This window comes from Sciurus vulgaris (assembly GCF_902686455.1).
Source record: "Sciurus vulgaris genome assembly, chromosome: 5".
Classification (NCBI taxonomy): Eukaryota; Metazoa; Chordata; class Mammalia; order Rodentia; family Sciuridae; genus Sciurus; species Sciurus vulgaris.
Window position 1 is genome coordinate 20,555,768 of NC_136465.1, and position 24,038 is coordinate 20,579,805.

At 36.9% G+C, this 24,038-nt stretch overlaps 2 protein-coding genes across 2 annotated transcripts in view; one reads left to right on the plus strand and one right to left on the minus strand.

Moving 5' to 3' along the window:
* CPE (carboxypeptidase E) overlaps positions 1–24,038 on the plus strand; it is a 103,733-nt gene that overhangs the window by 62,801 nt on the left and 16,894 nt on the right. Inside the window, exons 2-3 of the mRNA XM_079143360.1 lie at positions 16,058–16,254; positions 18,045–18,212. Coding sequence (XP_078999486.1) covers positions 16,058–16,254; positions 18,045–18,212 — 365 coding nt within the window. The remainder of the gene's footprint in view (positions 1–16,057; positions 16,255–18,044; positions 18,213–24,038) is intronic.
* Positions 10,200–11,395, minus strand: LOC306663024 (protein FAM204A-like). Its single transcript, XM_079143385.1, has one exon. It carries the CDS (start codon positions 11,332–11,334, stop codon positions 10,633–10,635), a length of 702 nt encoding a protein of 233 aa, XP_078999511.1. The 5' UTR covers positions 11,335–11,395; the 3' UTR covers positions 10,200–10,632.

The following is a 24,038-nucleotide window of genomic DNA, read 5'->3' on the forward strand; positions in this document are numbered from 1 at the left end:
TAATAACAAAAAAATATTTTAACTTCTTCCCTATAATGCCATTTTTATTTCTCTAATAGCATGTAAATATCATTTCCTCTTTGTTTTCTTCTCCCTAGTTACCATTGAAATTATTCTATTTTATTGTTATTTTCATTTTATTGGTGTTATTTATCCTTTGTTCTATATTTTTTTTTGTGCGTTTTTAAAATGTCAATTTTGGCCTTTAACTTTTAAAATCCCTAATCCTACCTTCTTGTGGCTGATTTTGGTATTTTTCTTGGATTTGAAAAGATGTCATGACAAAAAAAAAATTAGCAGCTTATAAAAATAGTAGCAATAACAAGTTAGATATAGAAGTGGAAAAATGTTCCTTTCTCAATTGTATACCCAGGAATAGATTTAACACAAAAGGTGCAGTTCCTGTGTGAAGGAAGATGTACCTCAATGACAGGATTTGAATGAATGGAAATTGAATTCACAGGAAGACTTAAAATCATGAAAATAGCAATTTTTTTCCAAAATCATTATGTTTATATAATGAAATTCCAACCAGTCTTATATTTTTTGAAATGAAAAAAAATTGCATGTTTATTTGAAATTATAATAACTGTATTGGTTTTAGAGACAATCTTAGAAAGGTATTTATAGTGGAATACTAGGCCTATCACCTATTTATATGTATTGTTAAGATTCTTTTATGAAAACAGCTGGTATAAAGTTTAGAAAAAGCAATTATAATAATAGAATAAGGTCTAGAAATAGATGAAAGTATATATGGAAATCTAATTTATGATAAAGGTAGAATGTAAATTTAGAGGGAACCTAATGTTAATGTATAATTGGCTTCCAGCTGGAGTAAAAGAAAGTGAAGCTACCACTTCACACATGCATGTATATGGAATAAAAATGTAAATATAAAAACTAAATTATAAAATAATAGGAGAAAAAATTTTATTGTATTTAATTTAACTTTTCTTAAAAAAACAGGAAAAATCATGATGTCACTTAAGAAAACAGATGGTTCCAATTAATAAAATTATGAATTTCTATGTTGAAAAATGCATGGAAAAAGTAAAAAAAAAAAAACAAAAAACTTAGAGTGAGAAAATATTTGCCAAACTGCATGACAAACAAAAGTTTAATGTACTTAACATAGAATGAGATTTATAAGACATTAAGAAAAATAAAAACCACATAATAGGCAAAGCCTGAAATTTGGCAAGATACATTTGATGGAATGCAGATGAGCTTTAGAGCACATTCAGGGGATTTCTGCATTTCTGTAAACTAGAATTTGCATAGTCAGGGAAAATCAGAATGGAAAGAGGCAAGCACTTAACTTAATTGTTAGGCAAAGTAAGAAGACAATTAAGTTCTTTGTGTGGTCAAACCACGGGGTGTCCAATCCCATGCCTACTTTCAGTAAACTCTGGCATAGGGGCAGTCGAAGCTCCAGGTATCCCTGATTTCCTCATTTAAAAAATGTAGATGAAAAGAGTTCCTAAACCATAGAGTGTGTGTGTGTGTGTGTGTGTGTGAGAAATGAATTCACTCGTAGAGGTCCTTGAGATAGCCCCTGCCCCAGGGCACGCCCAGGTACACATGGGCCATTATTATTATGACACCAACCCTCGGATTCTAGATCTAAGAAGATGGTTTGTTTTGTTAGGATTGGTCCATATGTACCAGTGTTGCAGTCATACCTGCATGTATTTACACCTAAAAGGAGAAGATGAACGAGAGGTTAATAAACATTTGAATGCTGACACGAGTGTGGATTTGTTCAAGGGTGACGCTGGAAGCCCCCGGGGTTATCATTTCCCTCTCAAGAATTCAGATTTGTTTTAGGAGGGACAGAATTCTTTTGTGACTCCTGTTGATGTCCATGACCATCTCCATGGCTTTACGGGGCATGTCTTTTCATCTTGTAAATGTTGTGGAGATAAGAGATCCATAAACTGGAGAAGGGGACATTGGAAAGAGAGTGATAAACATGAAGAAATTGATGGCAATCTTATCCTCTAAGTTGAAATATGAGTGTATCTATGCAGATATCAAACTGTCCGAGTACACATTCTTAAATAGCTCTAAAAGAATCATGAACATATTAGCAAAGACTATCATGAGGATCAGTATACAATTTTATGCTGACATTTTAAGGTTGTATATAATGTTTACTTGGGAGACACATAAAATCAAAGGTCATTAGCTAATATTTAGTAATGGTCTATTTCTTCATGGAAGACAGGGGTTTATATTTTAGCAAATCATTCCAATATTCTTTTTAGTTTTGAATGTTTTATAGAATATGTCTTTAACATTCAAGGATCTCCAAGGGAAGTGACAGGTGAAATGCTAATACAAACTAATAGAAACATTATAGCATCACAAATCCCAAGTTATTGGGGGAAGTATGAATCTGTTTAGTAATCTACTTGACATCGTAAGAGATTTTGTCCTTAGTTTTAATATTCATTCCTCTTTGCTGGGAAAAAAAAAAAATTCTTTAAAGGTCTTACCATTGACTCCAAAGAAATAAATAAAATAACAGAAGATGGATGAGATTGAGTGGGAGGTAAAATTAGAATAGTTGCAATCAGTAAAAACCTTGCAAGTACTTTAGAGAGAGAAACATAAAAAAAAAAAAAAAAATGTTAGTCTATCTCCTATAATATCCATGATTACTCATATTTTATTCACAAGGACATTAAAAATGTAAAGCCATGCATAATTATTTAATGTATACTTAAAGTTTAAATATTGAATTTAAAACTGAGAAGAAGAATATACTTTCCTGTAATAAGAATAGTTCTGATGTATTATAGGGTTATTTCAGTATGCACTATACTGCATCTAATATTGGATTTAATATACATTAGCAGATGCTTATGATCATGACTTTTTGATTATGGAGTTTAGCACTTATAGTGAGTCTTAGACCTGAGGCCATGTAGTGGCCTCTAAAATTGTACCTTTGTGTAGTGGTTGGAGTAGCCAACAAAGAAAAAGCACTCAAGATTTTAAAGTTTGTGTGTTTCCCACTGTTTAAAAGTTAGTCTCTCTTGCTCTTTCTTTCCCCCACTCTTGATCTTGGAATTTTCAAATAGCCTATCTATACTCAAGAGTGGTCCACAGGCCTGCAGCATAGCATGATCCACAGATTAGCAGCCTGGTGTCCCCTGGGCACTTATTAGAATTGCAGGCTCTCAGACTCCATTCCCCATCTGCTGAATTGGAATCCACAATTTAATAGGATCTTCAGGGCATTCATGTGCACATCCAAGTTGGAGCAGGCCTACCATATGGGATGGATCAAGACTAGGCTAAGATTATTGTCTATATTCCTGGAGGGATTAATTTTCCAAATTCACTTAGGGTGGGTAACTTTTTGAAAGATTCCAGGGACTCCTGATATTCCCATTGGAAGTTTATTTCTTTATGTCTCCAGTAGGGAAGATTGCCCGTATCATTATCAGCAGTATGAATCATGGGCAATATTATTTCCATTTATTGGTTACTCACTAGTTTTAGGTCATGGTGCGGAAAGTCTCATCTATATCTTATTTAATTCCCTTAACAATTCAACAGAAGAGGTTTTAATAAAATAATGTGCTGAAAAGAAAACTAAGATAGCCGAAGGGGTTCCTTGTTCAAGGTTAGATATATAATGTTAGAGCTGAAATTCAAAGCCCAGTCTGTCTCACTGAAGTCTGTGCTTCTCTGCCCCATTGCTTTGTTCCACTTGTAGTCAATAAGAGTGTGAAGGAAAGTCCAGTTGTCTGGGATCAGAAAATAAGCCTGTATCATTGTTATATGTTGATATTTCTGGTGACTGGGACGTGTCTATTTCTTGATCCTGCCTTACAAATGTCTAGTATAAGGTTACTTAAATAAGTAAAATTTTTGTAAAATTTTGTGATTTTTTTTTTTTTGTGCAAACGTGTGTGGGGGAGAGAATTCATAATTTTGTTTAAGTCAGACTTTCACAAAAGGTCACGACTCACAGATTGTTCTGAACCCAACTCATTCCATATCCCAGTGACCCTCAGCTGTGGGAATTCCCACTTGTCTGCTGCCATCACTGAACACCCAGCCATTATTAGACTTTCTCAGTATTTCCCATCCTCATTCCATTTCAATCCTGGCAGTGCATCACAATCACTTGTAGAACCGTTATAGAATACAGATCCTTGGGCTCCTTCTGGACTTTCTGAACTTGATCATTGGGAATGGAGCTCAGAAGGCTGCGTATGTAAGAAGTTCCACAAATGCTTCTGACCTGGAGTGCTGTAAGTCAGCACAATTTTCTTTATAAATTTTGAACAAAAGAGGATGCTTCGTGCCTGCCCTGATGTGGAATGATCTCTTGGAGAGAGGCCCAGAATAGGCCCAGCCCTTCCATGGGGAACTCATCCCCAGCCAAGTGCTGGCTCTCTGCAGCACACAGGCATGCAGAGGGGCTCAGACCGCTCCACTGGCCTTTTCTAAGTGCTTCTATTGCATTGCCTAATGCTTCTGAAAACTGGTGTATATTCAACATTGCAAGTCTTTCATTGTGATGTTGGAAAAATAACATCCTGAAGATGTTTTGACAAATCAATTTGACTTTTATGTTATCTTCTTCCTGAGAGAATTGAAAAAAACAGTGTTCTAAGGATCTTTTGAGAAGAGATTGTTCAAATACGTTTTTACAATTGTTGATTATGTTTTAAGTAGTTAATCCTACTTCCTCTTTATCTGCTTATTAGCAAATTGAAATTTTTCTTCTTCAATTTACTCGGGTCTCTTGGAACTGTTTGACTTTTTCCACCCACACAGGCTCTGATGACATCACCTTTACTCATCTCCTGCCTATTTACCTTTGAATGGATGAGCTGTTCATTCACCGGCATAAAGCGAGATGATTAGTGGCAATGGACTAGTGTTTTTCCATTACAGTTTGCAATCATGTCTTACACTATGATGATCTGTGGCTTTCTCTTGGGACCAGAAAACTATCAAAACTGTCAACCCACATTTATTAAGAGCCATGATTTGTACAGGACATTTTTGGAAGCTTGAATTACCACTAGTTTGTCAAACAAAAGATATAAGGCCTGCTTTTATAGAATCATAGGATTTAAGAGATCATTCAAACTCTGCAGCATTTTTCTTAGCTACCTTTCTGCCTGTGTGGGAGTTAATGACTTCATAGCAACCATTCTGCCTTTGAGTAGCTCTAACTGGAAGAAAGCTTGTTCTTCAGCTGTGCTAAATGCTCTGTTTCTGAACCTTCTAGATACTGTTTCTAGTTTGGTCTCTGGAGTTTTGCAGAAGGAATCAAATCTGGTTCCGTGTTACAACCATCAAAAACTTGAGAGAACTGAGAGCAACTTTTGAGATCTATGAAGCAAACCCAAGCCAACACAGCGATGCATGTTATAAAGGTCAGATGTAAAAGGTTAACATTGCTTAGTAAAAGAGGAACAATCCCACAGACTAATTAACAGCATGTATGATAGTTCTTCTGCCAATCGCTCTAGCAAAGACAGCTTGATACAGTGCAAGGAACATGGACCCTAGAATCAAATGGATTAATGTGAATCTTGCTTCCTGCTTCTAATATTCAATACTCCTACGAAGTAGCTACTATTTGCTAAAAAGGTAGCTGCTTGTATTCAATTTATACATATACATGTGTGCATATGTAATTCATAGATATGGATGGATAGATAGGTAAGATCAGCAATAAATACTCTTTACTTCCAATTTTCTGAAAACAACAACAACAACAACAACAACAACAAAAGCCCCCAAAATTTGAGGGATTTTCAAGCTTTGGGACCTGATGCTGGCACTTCCACTTCTCAAGCTATGAAGTGAAACTCCTCATGGAAATTATTTTCCCAAACTGGCATGCCCACCACAATGGAATATGTTAATGAGGGCATCAGCCAAGACCCGGGTCATAATACCTGCCATAAGCCAGGTCCACTCGTTTTTCTCTCTGCACTTTCTAGAGTCAGCTTATTAAACTGTTTCATGCTTAACTTCTTAGGTAAATTTCTCTCTACTTTTTATCTTATTTGATTTGATAAGCATACTCATGAAAGACTGCATAATCTTTTAAGTGAATTATCAAAAATTAGAAACTGATACTTCTAAAAGATTCAAGATCCAAAGCCTCATCAGTAATAAGTTCACAGGAGCATTCTGATAAGCATTTGATGAAGTCTATAATTATTATAGTACTTAATAAATACTTCTTGGTGATTGATTAATATCTACAGAAAAAATTCAAATCATGACCCTATGTCTTTAGAACAAGCCCTGCCTTATCTGATTTGCATATTAAAACTTATTTCTGCTCACGTAAGATGTTCTTAGACAAGTCAAGGGTTTGTCTGGATCTAAAGAACTTCAGAGGCAACTACTGCTTGGATAGCAATAATAAAGTGTTTGTATTATTAATCTTACATAGTTTATTTTTGTGAATTATAAATTATGAATTTCTGTGAATGGGCACAGAAATTATTATTGTCTCTACCATCATGATGATAGTCTTGTTATTGGGAGACCAGAGGAGTTTTGGATCTCTGATATTATTACTGTTAGATACTTTAGAAAATCTTATTAGGTTAAAATTTCTTTAGCGGTTTATTATGGCTAATTTTAGAGCAAAGGGTGATAAAATCTGGTGAATTAGTATCTTCTAGAATGATTAACTCAATCCAAAATAATAACCAGTCCTCTTTACTGTCCTTTTCCCCTAAGTTGAATTGATAATTGTTCAGTACAAGAAAACAAAACAAAACAATAACAACAATTTGAAACCAAACAAAGTTCTTTTAATTCTTCCAGCATGAAACAAACATAAAGAAAAGCAGTAGGGTATAGGCTAGTCTTATAATATTTGTCACACTGTTGGAAACTTCTTCAGATTTCTTAAACCTCAGTTCCCCTTTTTGAGAACCTATGGAAACACAGGAATCTATTTATCCCAAATAGTTCTCTGTTTGCAGCAGTGTGTTGGAATACGCTTGTACTGGCCTTCGAGAGCCTATTTTTACTTTTAGGAAATTTGTGAGCCAAGTGACCTCACATTCATAGCTTCAAATTGGCCAGGGTAGGAGCATTTACACCAGGGAAATAAGCAGTGCTGGGTCTTGGTTGATAAACATCAACCTGCACACCACTGTGTATGAGTATTTGTGAAAAGTTTCTTGAATACTTTTGTCAAGGCATCAAATACTTTTATTTTTAGAAACTGAAGTCATTTCTGTTAATATTGGAACTCGGACATTGTTATAAACTTCTGAGGCTGAAAATATTACCTGTTCTTTTGTTCGCCCTTCTTTCTTCAATTAGGATCTTACCAGAAACATTCTAGATGGCATGTTTCAGATAACTGTAAATGTACTTATGTGTGTATTACATAATTAATATTCAAAAAAGCGATTCTGTAATATATCTCTGCAGAATAATTATGTAATATATTCTATTCTGATTGCCCATATAAAAAATTAGATGAAGTAAAGGCTTTATTTTTAAAATGTCATGTTAACTTAGTTTAAATATGACTATACGAGTGTGCAGTGGCTCATGCCTGTAATCCCAGTGATATGGGAGGCTGAGACAGGAGAATTGCAAGTTTGAGGCCAGCTTCAGCATCTTGGCGAGGACCTAAGCAGCTTATCCAAACCCTCTCTCAAAGTTAAAAAAAAAAAAAGTACTGAGGATGTTGCTCAGTGATAAAGCACCCTTGGGTTCAATTTCTAGTACCACCACCACAACAAAAACAAAACAAAAACAAACAAAAAAACCCCAAAGATTCCAAAGAAGTAAGAAGTAAGAAGAGAGAATATCGCATGAAAAGAAATTCTGCAATTTCTTTTGTAAGCATTTTTGTTCTTTTGTCTTTTCCTGGTTTCTTTTCCTTCCTTCTTTATCTTTTCCTCATGTCTTATGTAGAAAAGGAGTCTTTTTATAACCACACCCACCTCTTCTATTGTTTATTTGAACCCTGGAGGATTGCATTTCTTTTAAGAATATACTCAGTATTTTAGGCTGCTAAAGTGTGCTTAAATGTGAGTTGATTAATGACTTTCTTCCTGATAAATTCTAGGAAATTTACAGGGTTCGGTTTCTGTGAGAATGATTTATAGGCTATATGTAATAGGTTATAATGTCAAACAAGTGGGAACAATTAGTAGCTAATGTCTTTACCCCAGGTTACCATGGAGGGAGGAAGATCATTGATTTAAAGGCCCATCTGTTCCAAAGATGTTGCACTTGCTTGCAAAGCAGTTTGTAAATCCGATCGGTTCAGTTTATTTCTCAAAATTGTTGCTTACATGTACATTTTATCATGATAGCTTTGAGAAATGGGATTGTGTTCATGGATATCATTGTTATGTTTAGTATAAGATATACACAGGGAGCATGCATTTTGAAATTGTCACCAGTTCTAATATTTATATAATCGATGAATTAAATATGTATGCTCAGTCCTCCATACTCAAGGGTTCAACATTTGCTGATTTAGTCAACTGCAGATTGAAAATGTTTGAAAAATATGATCATCTCTAAGGAATGTGTATAGACTTTTTTTTCTTGTCATTATTCCTTAAGCAATTCAGTATAACAACTATTTAAAAAGTATTTGCATTGCACTAGGTATTACATGTGACCTAGAGATGATTTAAAGTATAGGGGAGGAAGTGGGTAGGTTATATATAAAAATTACACACTGCATATATAAGAACCTGAGTGTTCTCGAATTTGGGAATCTTTTAGGGGATGGGTCCTGGAACCCATCTCCTTGGATACAGAGGGATGACTGTACCTTCATGAATTAGTGGACTTATATGTTAGCAAAAATTTGATGTTGGAGCAAGAAGAGATTCATCTCTGTGTTTCATCTGTTTTCAGGATGAAAGGAGAATTCTGTTACTATGATTGTTTTCTTAAAATGCCTTTAACCTACTTATTTTTTCTAAGTAATGATGGTACACTTGCATAGAATTTTGCAATTTACAATCCACTTTCACATTTACCATCTCATTTTCCATTTACCCACTGTTGTTTTCTTCCTGTATCAATATCATTGAGTCAGTGACTGTAATATTAGAAAAGGGTCTTCCAAGCTATATGACCAATTACTGTATCCTGAGGTCAGCCTGCCTATAATTTTCAGGAGGAGAAAACATTAGTAGGGAGACAGGTAGTCCACTGGGCCAAATAAAGGAGTGAAAGTAAATTTTCTTTTTTTGTAGGAAAGGGAGACAATGTCATTTTTAACTTTTGCCTTTTTATTTGTTTATTTCTTTCATCCTCAACATAGTGGGCCGCTGAACTGCAGAGGGTCTCTCAGATCACTTTAAGGCATAAATTCCTTTTACCTTTTAATTTCCTTTGGGAACATTGCGACCTTGCCTTCTGCTTCAAATGTCACCCACAAGCCAAGCCTAATAGGTGTGAATTCCTGGGGAATAAAATGTTAACATTATCACTTTTGGGGCAATAGGAATTTATTATTATTATTTATTTATTTTTTACTGATTTGGTTATTTCAAATCATATTACTATATCAAATTAAGAGTAATAAGTACAGATTTAAAATCATTTGCCTGCTCTGGTTTATAATTTATATAGTTATTTCTGACTTCATTAAAATTGTGGGTTTCATTTTTTTTTCATAAATGAATAAAGTTTTATTACTATATATAACATAGCATCAACCATGGACTTCCTTACCAGCTTATCACTGGATTTCTTGAAGCCCTTTCCCAATAGGACTATGAAACACATACCTAATGAAAACTACTTCCTGAGGGACCATTCCTGTCTTTTGCCTCATTCATTCATTCCATCTTTTAAGGAGAAATGGGGAAGAGAAAAAAAATAGACAATTCAAAGTTAGGTTATCTTGAATTATAATTGTCTGCTTAATGTCATTTTACCACTTTCTTTTCCAAGAACCATCTTCCAATTTAAAGAATGACAAGGCCAAGAGATGTTTAGGAAAACATTTCTAGGCTGAGCTGAATTTAAATCATCCTCCAAATATTACATTCTGTCCCTCTGCATTGTAACCAATCTGAAGGTATGCAAAAATTAATCAATTGCTTTTAATATGTGACTATAAAATATCAACTTTAGAGCCTCCAATAAAGAACAGAAAGTTATTTTGATAGCATCAGGGTAATTAAAGTTATTTGCAAAGACAGCATCGAGACTTACGACTTGCACTTATGACTAATCCATTATAAACAAAAGCTAATCTTAAAAACATAATTCCAGAAAAAGTGTAGTTATGCCAAGAACAGATAAGAAAGTACAAGGACTTCACAGGCTATGCTATACCAAACATGTGAAAAGCAAAATTGATTTTATACTGTAGGTCTATACTAATAAATAAATAAAATCCTACTTCTTTTCTTGCATGTATGCTTAGGTTTCTTACACAAATAACAAAAAATGCTTCACTTCATTCACTTCAGTAGAATGAACTCCTTAGAAAAAGGCTAAAAAGAATTGATAATAACTCCAAAGTTTTATGCTTATTTTTTCTACTTCTATCAATTTCTTGACATATTTAACCTAAGTAGGAAAATCTTTTCAGTAAATGGAGCACACGAGTCTGCAAGTGTCTTGAAGAACTCTGACAAATTACATATATCCCATGTTGCTTTTGGTTTCCCACCTCTTCTTTGCTTCAAATCCCCATGCAAGTGTCTTCTTTTTTCGGGCTGCCTGTGAGTTTTCAGCCTCCTTTTTGGCTTTTACAAACTTGTGACAGGCGATTGCTTTGGCAATTTTTACACCAAGCTCTCGAGTAGCAAGCTGGTTGCTGAGTTCTTCAGCCTTCTCCACATCCCATTCCTCCACAGCCTGGTCTATCTGCTTTTCAAGACCTGACTTGTCAACCCTTTTCTTTTTAACAGGCGGTTCAAATCTATCATTGGCTCCAAAGTACTGAGTAAGCTCCTTCCATTGGGTTTCATTTAAAGGCTGTTCACTATGAGATTCTTTTTCATTCTTCAATTTATCTTTTCTGGAGCGTTTTCTCTTTTTTCCTCTGAATCGTGAAGCTGAGGTTTTCTGTTCAGAATGTTTTTTATGCAATTCTTGGAATTTATTCCACAAATTTAAAGGAATTCCAGAAGGGCATTCTTCATATGCATCTGCATTGGCCTCTGTTTCTGTTTTTGGTCCATCTGCTGGGAAACTTGAGATTTCTGTGTCTCTATTAGCCCCATCCTCCTTATCTTCCTGTAAGTCAAGTTCAGACTTCTCCAGTGTGGCTTCATCTTCAGAATTCGATTCAACATCACTTTCATTCAGGCCAGGAGGCAGCAGTCCACTCCACATCTTTTCTTCGGTCAGGAAGCGGCTGCCCGGCGTCCATCTTAAGACCCCGCCAACATCGCGCCTTCTCCTGTGGGTTTCATTTTTAAAAACGTAGAAATTATTCTCATCTTGTTCTGCTGAGAATGCAAATCCCACCAGGTACGTTATTTATTCTGCGCTACCAAGGAAAAAGGTAGAAACTTGGCCCAGCCAACTTAGATTAGCTTCGTGAGATGATCGTCTTTTAATATTCTACTGATTGATAATTTTGTACCTGGAATTTTGCTAGTTATGCAAAACAGTGGGAAAATTGATGTATCATGAAAATAGTAATTCCTAATGTAACCAATGTAATGTGTGCTAATATGATCATTTTTCAACTGCAAGACTGTGAACCTGGGATTACTGCATAAAAAGGAAAATGAATTTGATAGTAAATGAGAAAAGTAAGACGGATGTAAACACAACTGTCCCCAAGTGTACTGAGAGGAGTGCTTTCTTGCTTCCTTTCACGTCTTGTTGCTAGGAGAGAGATGAGCAGCACATAGCACCCTGAGCAACACCAGCTGTATCCACCAGCGGTGACGTACCTGGTAGCTCCAACCTGTTCAACCTGGGATTTGTTTTTCTATGTAAACACAGGAAAAAGGAAGGGATCTGTCATCCATTAGCCAGCCTTTGTGCACGTCACCTTCCTAGCAGAAGAAAATTAAGTGATAATGAAAAGCTGTCATTTAGAAAAACAATTGAAGGGAAACTGACAGATAAGGTCATTCAAAATCTAAAGTCTTCCATTTTATCTTTATTTCTGCATTAAGGATTCTGAAGTTGAAGTCTCTTCAGAATCAGTTGTTTAGAGTGTACAACAAAAATAGCCTTAGAGAGGCACTTGCCTGGAGAGGTTTTGTGGTGACCATGGAGATTAATCTTCTTCATGGGAAATCAGCTCTTCACAACACTGCCTTCATTCCCAAGGAAGAGTTTCCATTCCTGCCAGGGGAAGTGGGGTACAGCAGCAAGTCGTAGAGGCTTCTAGGTATTCCATGCGGGTTGCAGACTCCTTGACGCCGCCTCAAGTCTTCTTCAATTATTCATTTATTCCCTTCAAGGTTCCAGAAAGCTCTTCAGGCGCCTGCAGCTGCATTTGCATCTCAAGGGTGTGTGAGGATAGGATTTAAAAGCAAGTCTTCATTCATCACTCACTTATGAATTTATGGAATCAATATTTATGGTGTTTTTATGTTCCAGACTCTGTGTTGGGCATGGATACTACATTAGTGAGCTAAAATAGAAACCAACTCAGGACCAACAGATCTTCCATTCTGGGGGTGGGAAGTTAATCAAATAATTCCACTGATTAATGCCTACTTTCAAACTGAGGTATTAAACTAACAAGGAAACAGGGCTCAGATAAAAGAAGAGCCATATTTATCCAAGATTGGAAGGGTGTAAGCACACACGTGTGCACAAGAAGTAGAGAAGCTGAGAGCCAAGAGCTCTGCCGCTGTTGGAAGCATCCTGGAGAGACAGGAGGGAAGGGGGCATCTGCAGGGAGAGGGGTGGTCAAGGGCAGGCCACGTGGAAGTCAAGGGTCTTGCAGAGAGTTTCTGTCTCGATCATGAACAGAAACGGGAAGTTACAGGTGGGATTTTAGGTAGAGATGACCTCGTGACAGTGGCGTTTAAAAAAGATAACTGACTATGGAAGGGAACAGGGTTAGAGGAAGCCAAAGGGGCGGGTGGAATGTTCTAGTTTAGAACTTTGAAGCTGAATAGTCATTGTCCAACATTCCTTCATGGTTGCCTCACTCTTGACATTGTTCATGTGCACGTCTGCATCCTCCTCCCAGACTCCACATTCCTTGAGTTTAGGAATGCTGCCTTATTTGCTCTTTGGCCCCCTGTAGTGTCTCATGTTGGGATTTGCATCTATGCGTCCAATAAATGCTGCATTTAAGCCACGTGGCTCCTTTCCATCTCACACAACACGTCAGCAGGCTGAAAAGAACACAGCTCTTGTGAATTCTGGTTGTAGCATTATGCAGTGATCTAAGTTATTCCTGTGGACAGAGAGAGGCAAGGGTACACTTGTTTTTTCTTTTGCTAAGTGCTGTGTGCCTTGAATCTTGTTTTGCTACATCAGTATCTTCAGCATAATGATGTTTGCTGTTCTTATCAACCTTGAAGCGTCGTTATTGTCACAATTATTGCTATCTCCTCACAGATAGAATAGACAAATTGAGGGAGGTTAGTTCTGAGGAATTTCTTGCAGAACTGAAGAAGGGAATTCATTTTGGAACTTTTCTGGAAACTCTGGAATTGCAAACATAAATGAGTAAAGAAGCAATAGGGAGCAGTGTGGCCTGTGGCACAACTGGGGAGGGCACACTTTATTCCCAAACATTCACAATCAAAAGCAGAATGCGCTGTGCCAATCGAAACATCTGGGGGCCAAATTTGTCTATGTAACTATTTGGCTATTTCTCCCTTAAACTATTTAAAAAATTTTTTAAACCAGAGAAGTAAAAAAAAAAAAAAAAAAAAAAAAATCCATTGTGCTCATCTCTTCTAGGGGTTGTGAGCTAAGCTCACTCTTTTGAGTGACCTGGTGCTTCAAAGTTGTGTTGGGGAAGGGACCAGAGAACCTCCTGCAGTACTGCTTTGCCAAGCAGGTTTTTAATATCCCTCTGCTTGCTTGATCTCTCTCTCTCTCTCTCTCTCTCTCTCTCTCTCTCTTTCTCTTCCTTCCTCCCTCCCTCTCTCTCTCTTTTAAATAATGGGCTGTTTCAGTTTCCCCTGTGCCTCAGCCAAATGAATGCAACCAATAAGGACACATTGCATTTAGCAGAAAGGGGAAAGGTGTTAACACTTTTAAAACGAGAAACGAAGAAAACACTTCTCACACTTTCTGGGCAAGTCTGAAGGGGGTCATTTTATTAGAGACTCTCCCTCAAAGTATAAAAACAGGGGGGTATAAATAGCACTGATCCTGCTTTCACCTGATCTTAGATTAAGATTAGCATAAGCCCAGCTGAGAGGTCAATTGAATCAGACATTCAGGAATCTCACGCAAAGAAGTGTTAGATAACATCTTTCCAGGAGAAAAATAAGTCCAACTTTTCTAATATCGAGAGGAGCAGTCCTCGTGATTTTATAAATGGGAGAATGCTTTTCCTGGCAGAAGTTGGGCCCGTGGGATGAACACAGCAGAAAGAGCAGAACAGCAGGATGAATGGGAGCCGCCTAGCTGCTGTTCTCCGCAGTCCCAGGGAACCTCCAGAAGGCAGTGGAGGCAGCAGCGGGCAGCGAGATTTATATTTCAATCCGAGCCCTTCGGCACTGCTTATCCTCTTTGTCATATATCATAATGACAGTAAAAATTTCTGCCCTCCACCATTTAGTGGGCTGTTGTAAAGATTAGATTACGTACCTCGCAATGATAAGATGATATGGTGTAATTATACTAATGATAAAAACAATTAGAGCAAGCATACAGAACTGTTGCTACTTCTAGATTCCAAGCATTTACATTTGCGACTCTACTTAGTTCTATTTTTTTTTTTTTTGTACCAGGATTGAACCCAGGAGCGCTTAACCACCGAGCTGCATCCCCAGCCCTCTTAAAATATTATTATCTAGAGACAGGGTCTTGCTGAGTTTCTTAGAGCCTGGCTAAGTTGCTGAGGCCGGTTTTGAACTCTCGATCTTCCTGCCTCTTATCATCATAACCTTCCTTATGAGGTAGAACCTATCATCTCTATTTTTTTTCTTTTTTAGATGGGGAAATAGAGCCATAGAGAGCTGAAGTACTTGTTCAAGGCCAGTCAGTAAGAATTGGCTCCAAGGTTTGAACCTTGCTTTCTGGCTCCTCCTAATCCTTACGGTTCAGAAAAACAAACAAACAGCATAGACATTTAACTAAGGCAGAAGATCAGCCTTTGAATTCTGGTTTCATGGACTGTGTAACTATGGTCAGGGCCCTTAAGCAGTTCAAACTTCAGTTTGTCCATCTATAAAATGGAGATGGATAATGCTTGCCTTTAGACGTTGGGCAAGGATTAAATAAGAAAACATGCAAAGCACAATGTTTAACCTGTAAAAGGCACATAAAGTGTATTATTATTCCTAATTATTGGGTTGGACTAATGTATTAGCCTGGTTGGACCGCCATAAAAAAATACCACACACTGGGTGGCTTAAACAATACAGGTCTGGTCTTGCACCGTTCTGGGGGTTATGAGTCCAAGGTCAAGGTGCCAGCAGGTGAGGCCTTTCTTCTGGCTTCTAGGTGGTCGCCTTTTTGTTGTGTCCTCACATGCTCTTTTGTTAGAGTGGAGGAGAGAAAACTCTGGTGTCTTAACTTCGTATAAGGAAAGCAGTCCCATTGAACTAGAGACCCACTTCTATGACCTTATCTGACCTTAATATACCTCCCTAACAGTCCTATTTCCAAACATGGTCACATTGAGTGTTCGGCGCCCCCCAAAACTCTTATTTTGTATGGATGCAATTCAGTGCATAACAGGTGGGCAGCAGGAGGAGAGGAATAGAATAGAAAGAAAGAAGGGGTATTTGGAATATTCTCATGTTTAAGGTAGATTATTTTAGGCATCAATTCTGGAGGAAAAAGAAATTGTTGCCTATTCATAATAAATTAGTAGATGTATATCGGGCACTGCATGTCATTTGTCTTTGCTTTGGTACTGCAGAACATGTTTCCATACTACCTGTTTTTGTTCTTTTAGGTGAGCCAGAATTTAAATACATTGGGAATATGCATGGTAACGAGGCGGTCGGACGGGAACTGCTCATTTTCTTGGCCCAGTACCTATGTAACGAGTACCAGAAGGGGAATGAGACAATTGTCAACCTGATCCACAACACCCGAATTCACATCATGCCTTCCCTGAACCCTGATGGCTTTGAGAAGGCAGCATCTCAGGTGAGTGACAGGCAGGTTGGGTCGGGCATGCTTTCTTCCTGTGTTTTTGTGTGTTTGTACCTATGTGCTTACGTATGCACAGACCCTTGCACAAAGCTTACAGACCGCTTACAGAGTATAAGTGATACATGGTCAACTTGTTGGTAAGAAAAAAATCTAAGAATGTGAGGGAAGAGTTTTTTCAGCAGATTGCAAGTGAGAAATTTAGTTACTAGGTCAATACTTTAATGTTTTGTTTGTATTGCTAAATAAATAATTTATTTATCCACGTTTGTGGTCAGAAAATTTTCTTCTGAAAATTTTAGAAACTATGTACTACCCTGTAATACTATGACTGAACCTGATGAGTTGGTGTCACAGCGCCCTCTACTGAAATCAAGAAGAAAAACTTTTGGCCAGATAAATGTTCGTGACATCTTTAATCACTGGTTTTATGAATGTTGAGGAAAATTTTAAAAAATCGAAATAAAAAAACAATCAACTCTAAACACAAAGTAATTTATACATTTTAAATTATAATTTTATGACAAATTTTGATTCACATTTTATAATTTTTAATAAGTTTATGAATTTTAACTATTAGACTAGAAGTTAACCACCTTTTTTTTTTTAGTTAACCACTTTTTAAGAGAAAAAAAAAATGGCCTGTATGTCCATTTTTGATTAGGAAGGGATGGGAACATTATATTTACTGCTGTCTACAGCTTGAAATTATTTTCTTATTTTATAGGAATACACTGAATAATGTTTATTACAGTTAAGAAAAGCTGGTAATCTTATAGTTTGATATTGCAAGAAACCCAGTGAATTTTATAAATAGTTGTAACATTGATATGATTTCAAAGATTATGAGAGAAAAATTCTGGTAATATAATATCAAATTATTTAATAAGTTCAGTTCAGTTTCAGAATCGTAAGTGAGCATACGTAAGATTTGACATAATTTAATAGTAAAACAAGAAAATTCACAAATTGAATATCTTGCAAGTTTGTCAGTTGTTCGGGTTGTACCATTAGTGAAAGTTTTAAATTGAACAGAAATTCCTCAATCATAAAGTCCTAGAATTTTTCTTCAAAGCTCTATAACTTTTTAAAAGATTATTATTTAAAATTAAAAATTATTTTAAATTCATACTTAAAATATAAAATTATATCTATTTATAGGATATGATGTGAGACTTTGATACATATATATAGTGTAATATTTAATCAAGGTAAATAGGTCTATCTCCGCAAACACTTGTCATTTCACATGGTGAAAACATTCAAAGTACTTTCTTACAGATTTTGAAATAAAACTCATTTTTTTGATGAAAACTATCAAATGGATTCATGTTATTAATATATATAAACTCATGTTAAACTCATTTTAAGCTTCTGATCTTATTTATTCTTTTGAATATTTAATAATATGTCACTGTCATTTATAGAAGCAGTGAAAATTTCAATAAAATCCAATTAGAGTGGCATGCTTTGAAAGGTCCTCTATTATTAGAGAATATGTTTTGACTTTTTTGCAATTTTATACCTATCTCTTAAATATTATTATTATTAATATTTAAAATATTATTCATTAAAATTTTTTAAGATACCCATAATAAATCATTTAAGCCTGACAGCTTTATGCTTATATCAGTAAAACAGTAAGAATGACATTATGGAAGGATATTGTTGAAATAAATAATCTTAGTAAATTATTTTTAAAAGCATTAGTGGAGACATTAGATAGTGACAATAATAGTAAATGATGGATAATTTTTCTCTGATTTTTTTTTTTTTTTTTTTTTTAGCCTGGTGAACTCAAGGACTGGTTTGTGGGACGAAGCAATGCCCAGGGAATAGATCTGAATCGGAACTTTCCGGACCTGGATAGGATAGTTTATCTTAATGAGAAAGAAGGTGGTCCAAATAACCATCTGTTGAAAAATCTGAAGAAAATTGTGGATCAAAATACCAAGGTAGAGAACTTGTGTAGTTTTCTTGGAGTCATTCCCTGGATTTAGTTCAGGCACCATGTCCTCTTATTCTTGTTTTGTGTCCAACCTCTCCCAACTCCATTCAGTCATTGTTTTAGTCAGCTTTTTCCTGCTGTGACTAAAAGACCTGACCAGAACAATTGTAGAGGAGGCAAAGTTTATTTGGGGGCTCAAAGTTTCAGAGGTCTCAGTCCATAGACAGCCAACTTCATTCCTCAGGGTTTGAGGTGGGGCTGAACATCATGGTGGAAGAGTATAGTGGAGGGAATCAGCTCAGATGGTGCTCAGGCAGCAGAGACAGAGACTCCACTCATGAGATACAAATATGTATTCCAAAGCCACGCCCCCTAATGACCTACCTCTGTCCTCTACCTAAGGAAATAGGTTTGAGTACCTTTATCATAGTGAAGGAAGCAGGAGTAACAAATGCTGGTATGTGCAGTTACCTATGATTGCAAAAGCCAAGGCCAGAGGAGGGGGAGCCTGGATATTAGGTTTGCTCCCTAGGATTGACAGAGGGTTGGGGAGTAGGAGTTTGGGGTAGGAACAGGATGGAGGAACCCCGTTGTGGATCTTGGGATGTCACCGTGGTCCTCTCAGAGATCCTTTCTCAGCTCATCCAATCAGTAACTCAGCAGCATTCTACATTGTTGGACTTCCTTCTCTCACAGAACTTTTCTTCTCTCCTTTCTTGCTTTATAAAACTTCACTCTCTCCTACTTTCAAATCACTGCTCCGTTTCTTTCCCTGCTTCTTCTGCCTTGACTTAGACACTGGCCTTCCTCAGGGTCCATCCGATACCTGTCTCTGCTGCCCTGGGTTTCTATCCTTTCCTGAACCTGCAGTGTCAGCTATTATACCAGATCTCCCAGACCCATGTCTCTAATTCCAGACCTTTTAGGAGCATAGATTTTCCATTGTACTTGCTGAGTCCCTTTATTTGGTGGTACCTGGGACTCAAGGTTCAGTCTGTCCAGAAACAAGTATTTTGTCTTCGAACCACTATTGTTTCACTTATCCTGATCACCAAAACCATTCATTTTCCAACTTTGTCATTTCTTACCAGCAATTAGTTCCTACATTCCAGTGATTTGACGTCTCTGACTCCTCTCCCTCCCATCTTCCCTTCCTCTGCAAACTCATTCCCTGGATTTAGTTCAGACCCCATGTCCTCTTATTCTTGTTTTGTGTCCATTCTCTCCCAACTCCATTCAGTCGTTATTTTAGTCAGTTTTCTCACTGCTGTTACTAATATACCCACCAGAACAATTGTAGAGGAGACAAAGTTTCTTTGGGGGCTCAAGGTTTCAGAGGTCTCAGTTCATAGACAGCCAACCCCATTCCTCAGGGCTCGAGGTGGGGCTGAACATCATGGTGGAAGAGTGTGGTGGAGGGAATCAGTTCACAAGGTGATCAGGCAGCAGAGAGTCTCCACTCACCGGATACAAAAATATCCCCCAAAGGTATACCTCCAATGATCCACCTCCTCCACCTTCAATATCCACTCACATAATGACATCACAAGATCGATTCACTGATTGGGTTAAGGCTCTCATAACCCAATCATTTCTCCTCTAAACCTTCTTGTATTGTCTCACACATGAGCTTTAGGGGAATACCTCACATCCAACTGTAACAGTCATCTTAATTTCCTCCAGAGTGATATCTTCAAAGACAAATTATTTCTCTTTTGCTTCAAAATCCTTACCAGTTCACCACAGCCCAGAGGATAAAGTGAAAACTTAACATGGCAGCATAGTGTGAAGGTTAGTCATGATGCTTCTAGATGCAGCCACACTGGATCAAATCCTGGCTCTATACTTCCTGTGTAAACTTGAAAATTTCTTTAACTTCTCTGTGCTTCAACTTCTTATCTGGAAAATGGAGATGATAGTAGTGTCTGCCTCATAGGATGTTAACAAGGATTGAAAAAGTTAATACATACAAAGTATTTGATGTCAGGACCCAGGACTATTATTACTGCTTCAGCATTCTCTCAAAGTATGCACTGTTAGTTACCTCTGGGCAAGATGGACACATGTTCGCAACCATTAAACCCCTGGTGCACCTTCAAGCGATATTGCTTTTGATGATTTGTGGAGAAATTGAGCCCATCATGGCGGACAGGTAGAGGAATCCTGGAAGCAGCTCTTAGTTCCTTCTTTATTGTTCCAGGAAATGCTGCCTTGTTGGATCAATTACTTTTAGTACCTTTCCTAAGTGAGAACCTGGGTATGATTTTTTTTTTTTTTTAAATTTCAGGGTAGTTCCAGGATCATTGGCCCTTGAAAGCTGCTGTTTGACTCACTCCTTAATCTGGCTTGAATATCCCATGTACTCTAGTCATACCCACATGTACCATTTTCTAATAATTTTGTGTCTTCATGTAAGTGACTGTTCCAGCTATCTAGACTACCCTTCCCTGTTCTTCTGTGCCTTCTCTACTCTGAGATCTTCCTCTGCTCTTCAAGACAGATCCTGTTAATCCTTCCTTGTGGTCTTCATATATATTCCCAGTAGGGTACTTATTGCCCCAATTTTACATCATACTTAGTTGTATATACATCAACTTCTCCCTTTGACTCTCCCTTTTAGTCCCTTGCTGCAGGAATTATAATTCACATCTTAGTCTGACACAGTAGACTGAGGGCCTTTCATGAAAAAGTACAATTCAGCTGGCATGGTGGTGCACACCTGTAATCCCAGTGGCTCAGGAGGCTGCGGCAGGAGGATCTCAAGTTCAAAGCCAGCCACAGCAACTTACTGAGGCCCTAAGCAACTTAGCAGGACTCTGTCTCAAAAGAAAAAAACAGAAAAACTTAAAAAGGGCTGGGGATGTGCTCAGTGGTTAAGTGTCCCTTTGTTCAATCCTTAGTACCAAAAAATAAAGGAAAAAAAGTACAACCCAGCCCTGCAAACAAATCAAAATATTTGGAAAAGAAAGTAAAAAAAGTAGCCATTGAAAATCAACAGACAAGCATTCATCATGTGGCTGAGACATCAGGTGAAGGACTGAGAAGACAGGGAGTTTCTGATTGTTGGCCTGAAGTTCTATACTAGGACTGTATATGTAGGATTCATTCCAGATTCTGAGTGATAAGCCATGAGACCTTAGAACAGGAATGAAAAACTGTTCTGGAAGCTGAGTCCTAATAGGAGCACACGAACTCCCTGTTGCTCGCCTTACCCCATCAGTGCCATCTTTGTTAAAGAAATAAGAAAAATAATTCCTATTGCCTGCCACAGAAGAATTGTGAATGAGCTCTTGTTGAGGAGATGTTTGATTGGCAACTTTGTGTAGGTGCCATTATTTGCAGACATTGTGACCTCCTTCCAGTTAAACCTGTGTAATATTTGTACCATCTCCATGCTAGATGCTTTCATATTTCATATGCTAGCTTAAATCATACTATTAAAAGATGTTCATGGTACTCTTTTTGAAGAAGAAACTTTTACTTAAAAGATCTTGATGCCACTACTTTTTCTAGACAAAGGTAAACCAAAGGGAAATAGATGAAAATTAAAGTTTAGGCCCCTCTTTGAAACATAAACAAGATTTGTTTGTTTGGGTCTAGATCTTCGGTAAACTTGCTTGATAATTGTGAGGTCATGTTGCCCATATCTGGTTCATCTCTTTTTTCCATATTTGTCATCATACATGAGAGAGTGTTTAGAGCCCACTGGTATAAGACATAGACAATTCACTAATGCTGCTATATATTCCCCTTCTCAGCCCAATATCTAGATTCCTTGTAGAGGTTTTTAAAGTTCACGGTTATTCTGTTGGGTGTGCTGGGGATCATGGGTTAGGAATGCAGAGTCCCTTACATGCCAATTCGGGAACTCTGGGGAGGGTGGTGGGAAGGAACCTGCACCCTGAAGCACACGTTCCGATGCTGCGATGTTCTCGTGAGACACATGCTTGAGACTCATGCCCTCTTGCTCTTCTGAACCTCTGAGAACAATAGCCCTCTCCTGTGCTCCTAGTTCTTCCTGCTGTCATTTCTCATCTGCCTCTGAGCTTGTCAGCCTGGTCATCTCACTGTGATCTGGGCTTAGCACGTGAACCTTGACCTTGATTGTTTGAAAATGGCATGGATTAAAATGCACCCAATAAGTTATTAAGGTTACACTTAAACTTCAATGGCTGGAGTTGTGAAAAAAATAGAATAAATATAGCTTCAATATATTTTAAGAGTCAAAGCCATCTAATTATAGGGTATAACATTTGAGCTAGACTAGAGTCTTTTAAATGGAAGTTTTAAAAATAGGTCACAAACAGTTTTAGAGATTATCAGGGCCTTGCTCTTAGGGATGCTCCATAGTGGTCCACTCTGTGGATCACTTATATATTACAGTATATAGTCAGCCTAAAAGATTATTCAGAGTCAAAGAGAAACTCACCTATAATTTATCAAATTGTAGAGTTGACTTGCTTGCCTTTGAATATACTAGTAATATGAATATTAGCAGTGGTGTATGTATGATACAAGAACTAACAATGAACCACGCCTTGGAGCTTCCTACAACGTTGTGTATTCAGAACTGTGTCTTTGAACTTATTTCAAAAACTGTTTTTTAAAAAAGTTATTGCAAAATTTATATTTTCATATGTATCCTTCAAAATTATTTTTATGTGCATATAGACCTGTAAACATATGGCAGCATATCATGCACACTGTTCTGAATGCTTGCAGGTTAATCATAAACAGCAAAATAGTCAGTTGCATGCAGAGTGACTTTGCACCTGAGCTCCTGTTAACATTGACACCTCATCCAGGGAATATTCTGCTTACTTCCCAAAGATGGCCAGGTTACCCTCCCTCCTTCCCTATTTTAACTTCTCTTTTCTCTCTTCTTCTCCTATCCAAATCCTGTCTTTTTTTCCCTTCCTGAGACATGCTAAAGTTCTACCCCTTTTCTGAAATCCTCAATAGTTCTCCAAACCACAGTGATTTCTGCCTCATTGGTCAGACCAATCACTGGATCTGAATAAACAGAGAGAATGAAGGATGTACACGGAAGAGGACTGAAAACAAATTCAGCAGCAAAAGAAAAACTTTTGAACAGAATATTGTGGAAAAATTTATGTTAGACTCATATCATGTAATACTAATGCCAGGTTGGCATTGAGCTTAAAAATATAAAAATTTATTATAAAAAATGTACATTATATGAATTTCTATTTAATTTCTTTTTAACTTATTTTTAGATTGTTTTAATTAAAAGTTATACTGGGGAGCTGGGGCTATAGCTCAGTTGGTAGAGTGCTTGCCTTATATGCACAAGGCCCTGGGTTCAATCCCCAGCATCACAAAAGAAAAAAAATGTTATACTGGATCTAGTTTAAAGTACTTGAACTCTAGAAATAGATGTAATTATGTATAAAAGTTTAGTATATAATGAGGGCACATATCAGATCAATGTGGAAAGAAAGTGTTATTTAATAAAACTGAGACAAGTCCATCTCACAAATAGCAGAGATCAAAATAAATTCTAGATGTATTCAATTTAAATAATTTAAATGTAAAATGTAGGAGACCAGTAAAAAGAAAACTTTGGCAGATATGTAATTTTTGAAGGGAACAGAACTTTTTAAATTCCCTTTGTAGAAACTAGCATATAGTGGCCACTCAAGTTACTGTGTAGTAACTATGAATGAAATACAAAAGCAAAGAAAGAAACTACAAAGAAAAGTTCAGTAAATTTGATGTTATAGTTCTTAACATAAATATCTTTATGGTCTATATTTTAATTACAAAATTTGAAAGGCATATGGCAAATTTGGGAAAATATGTGTAATATGTA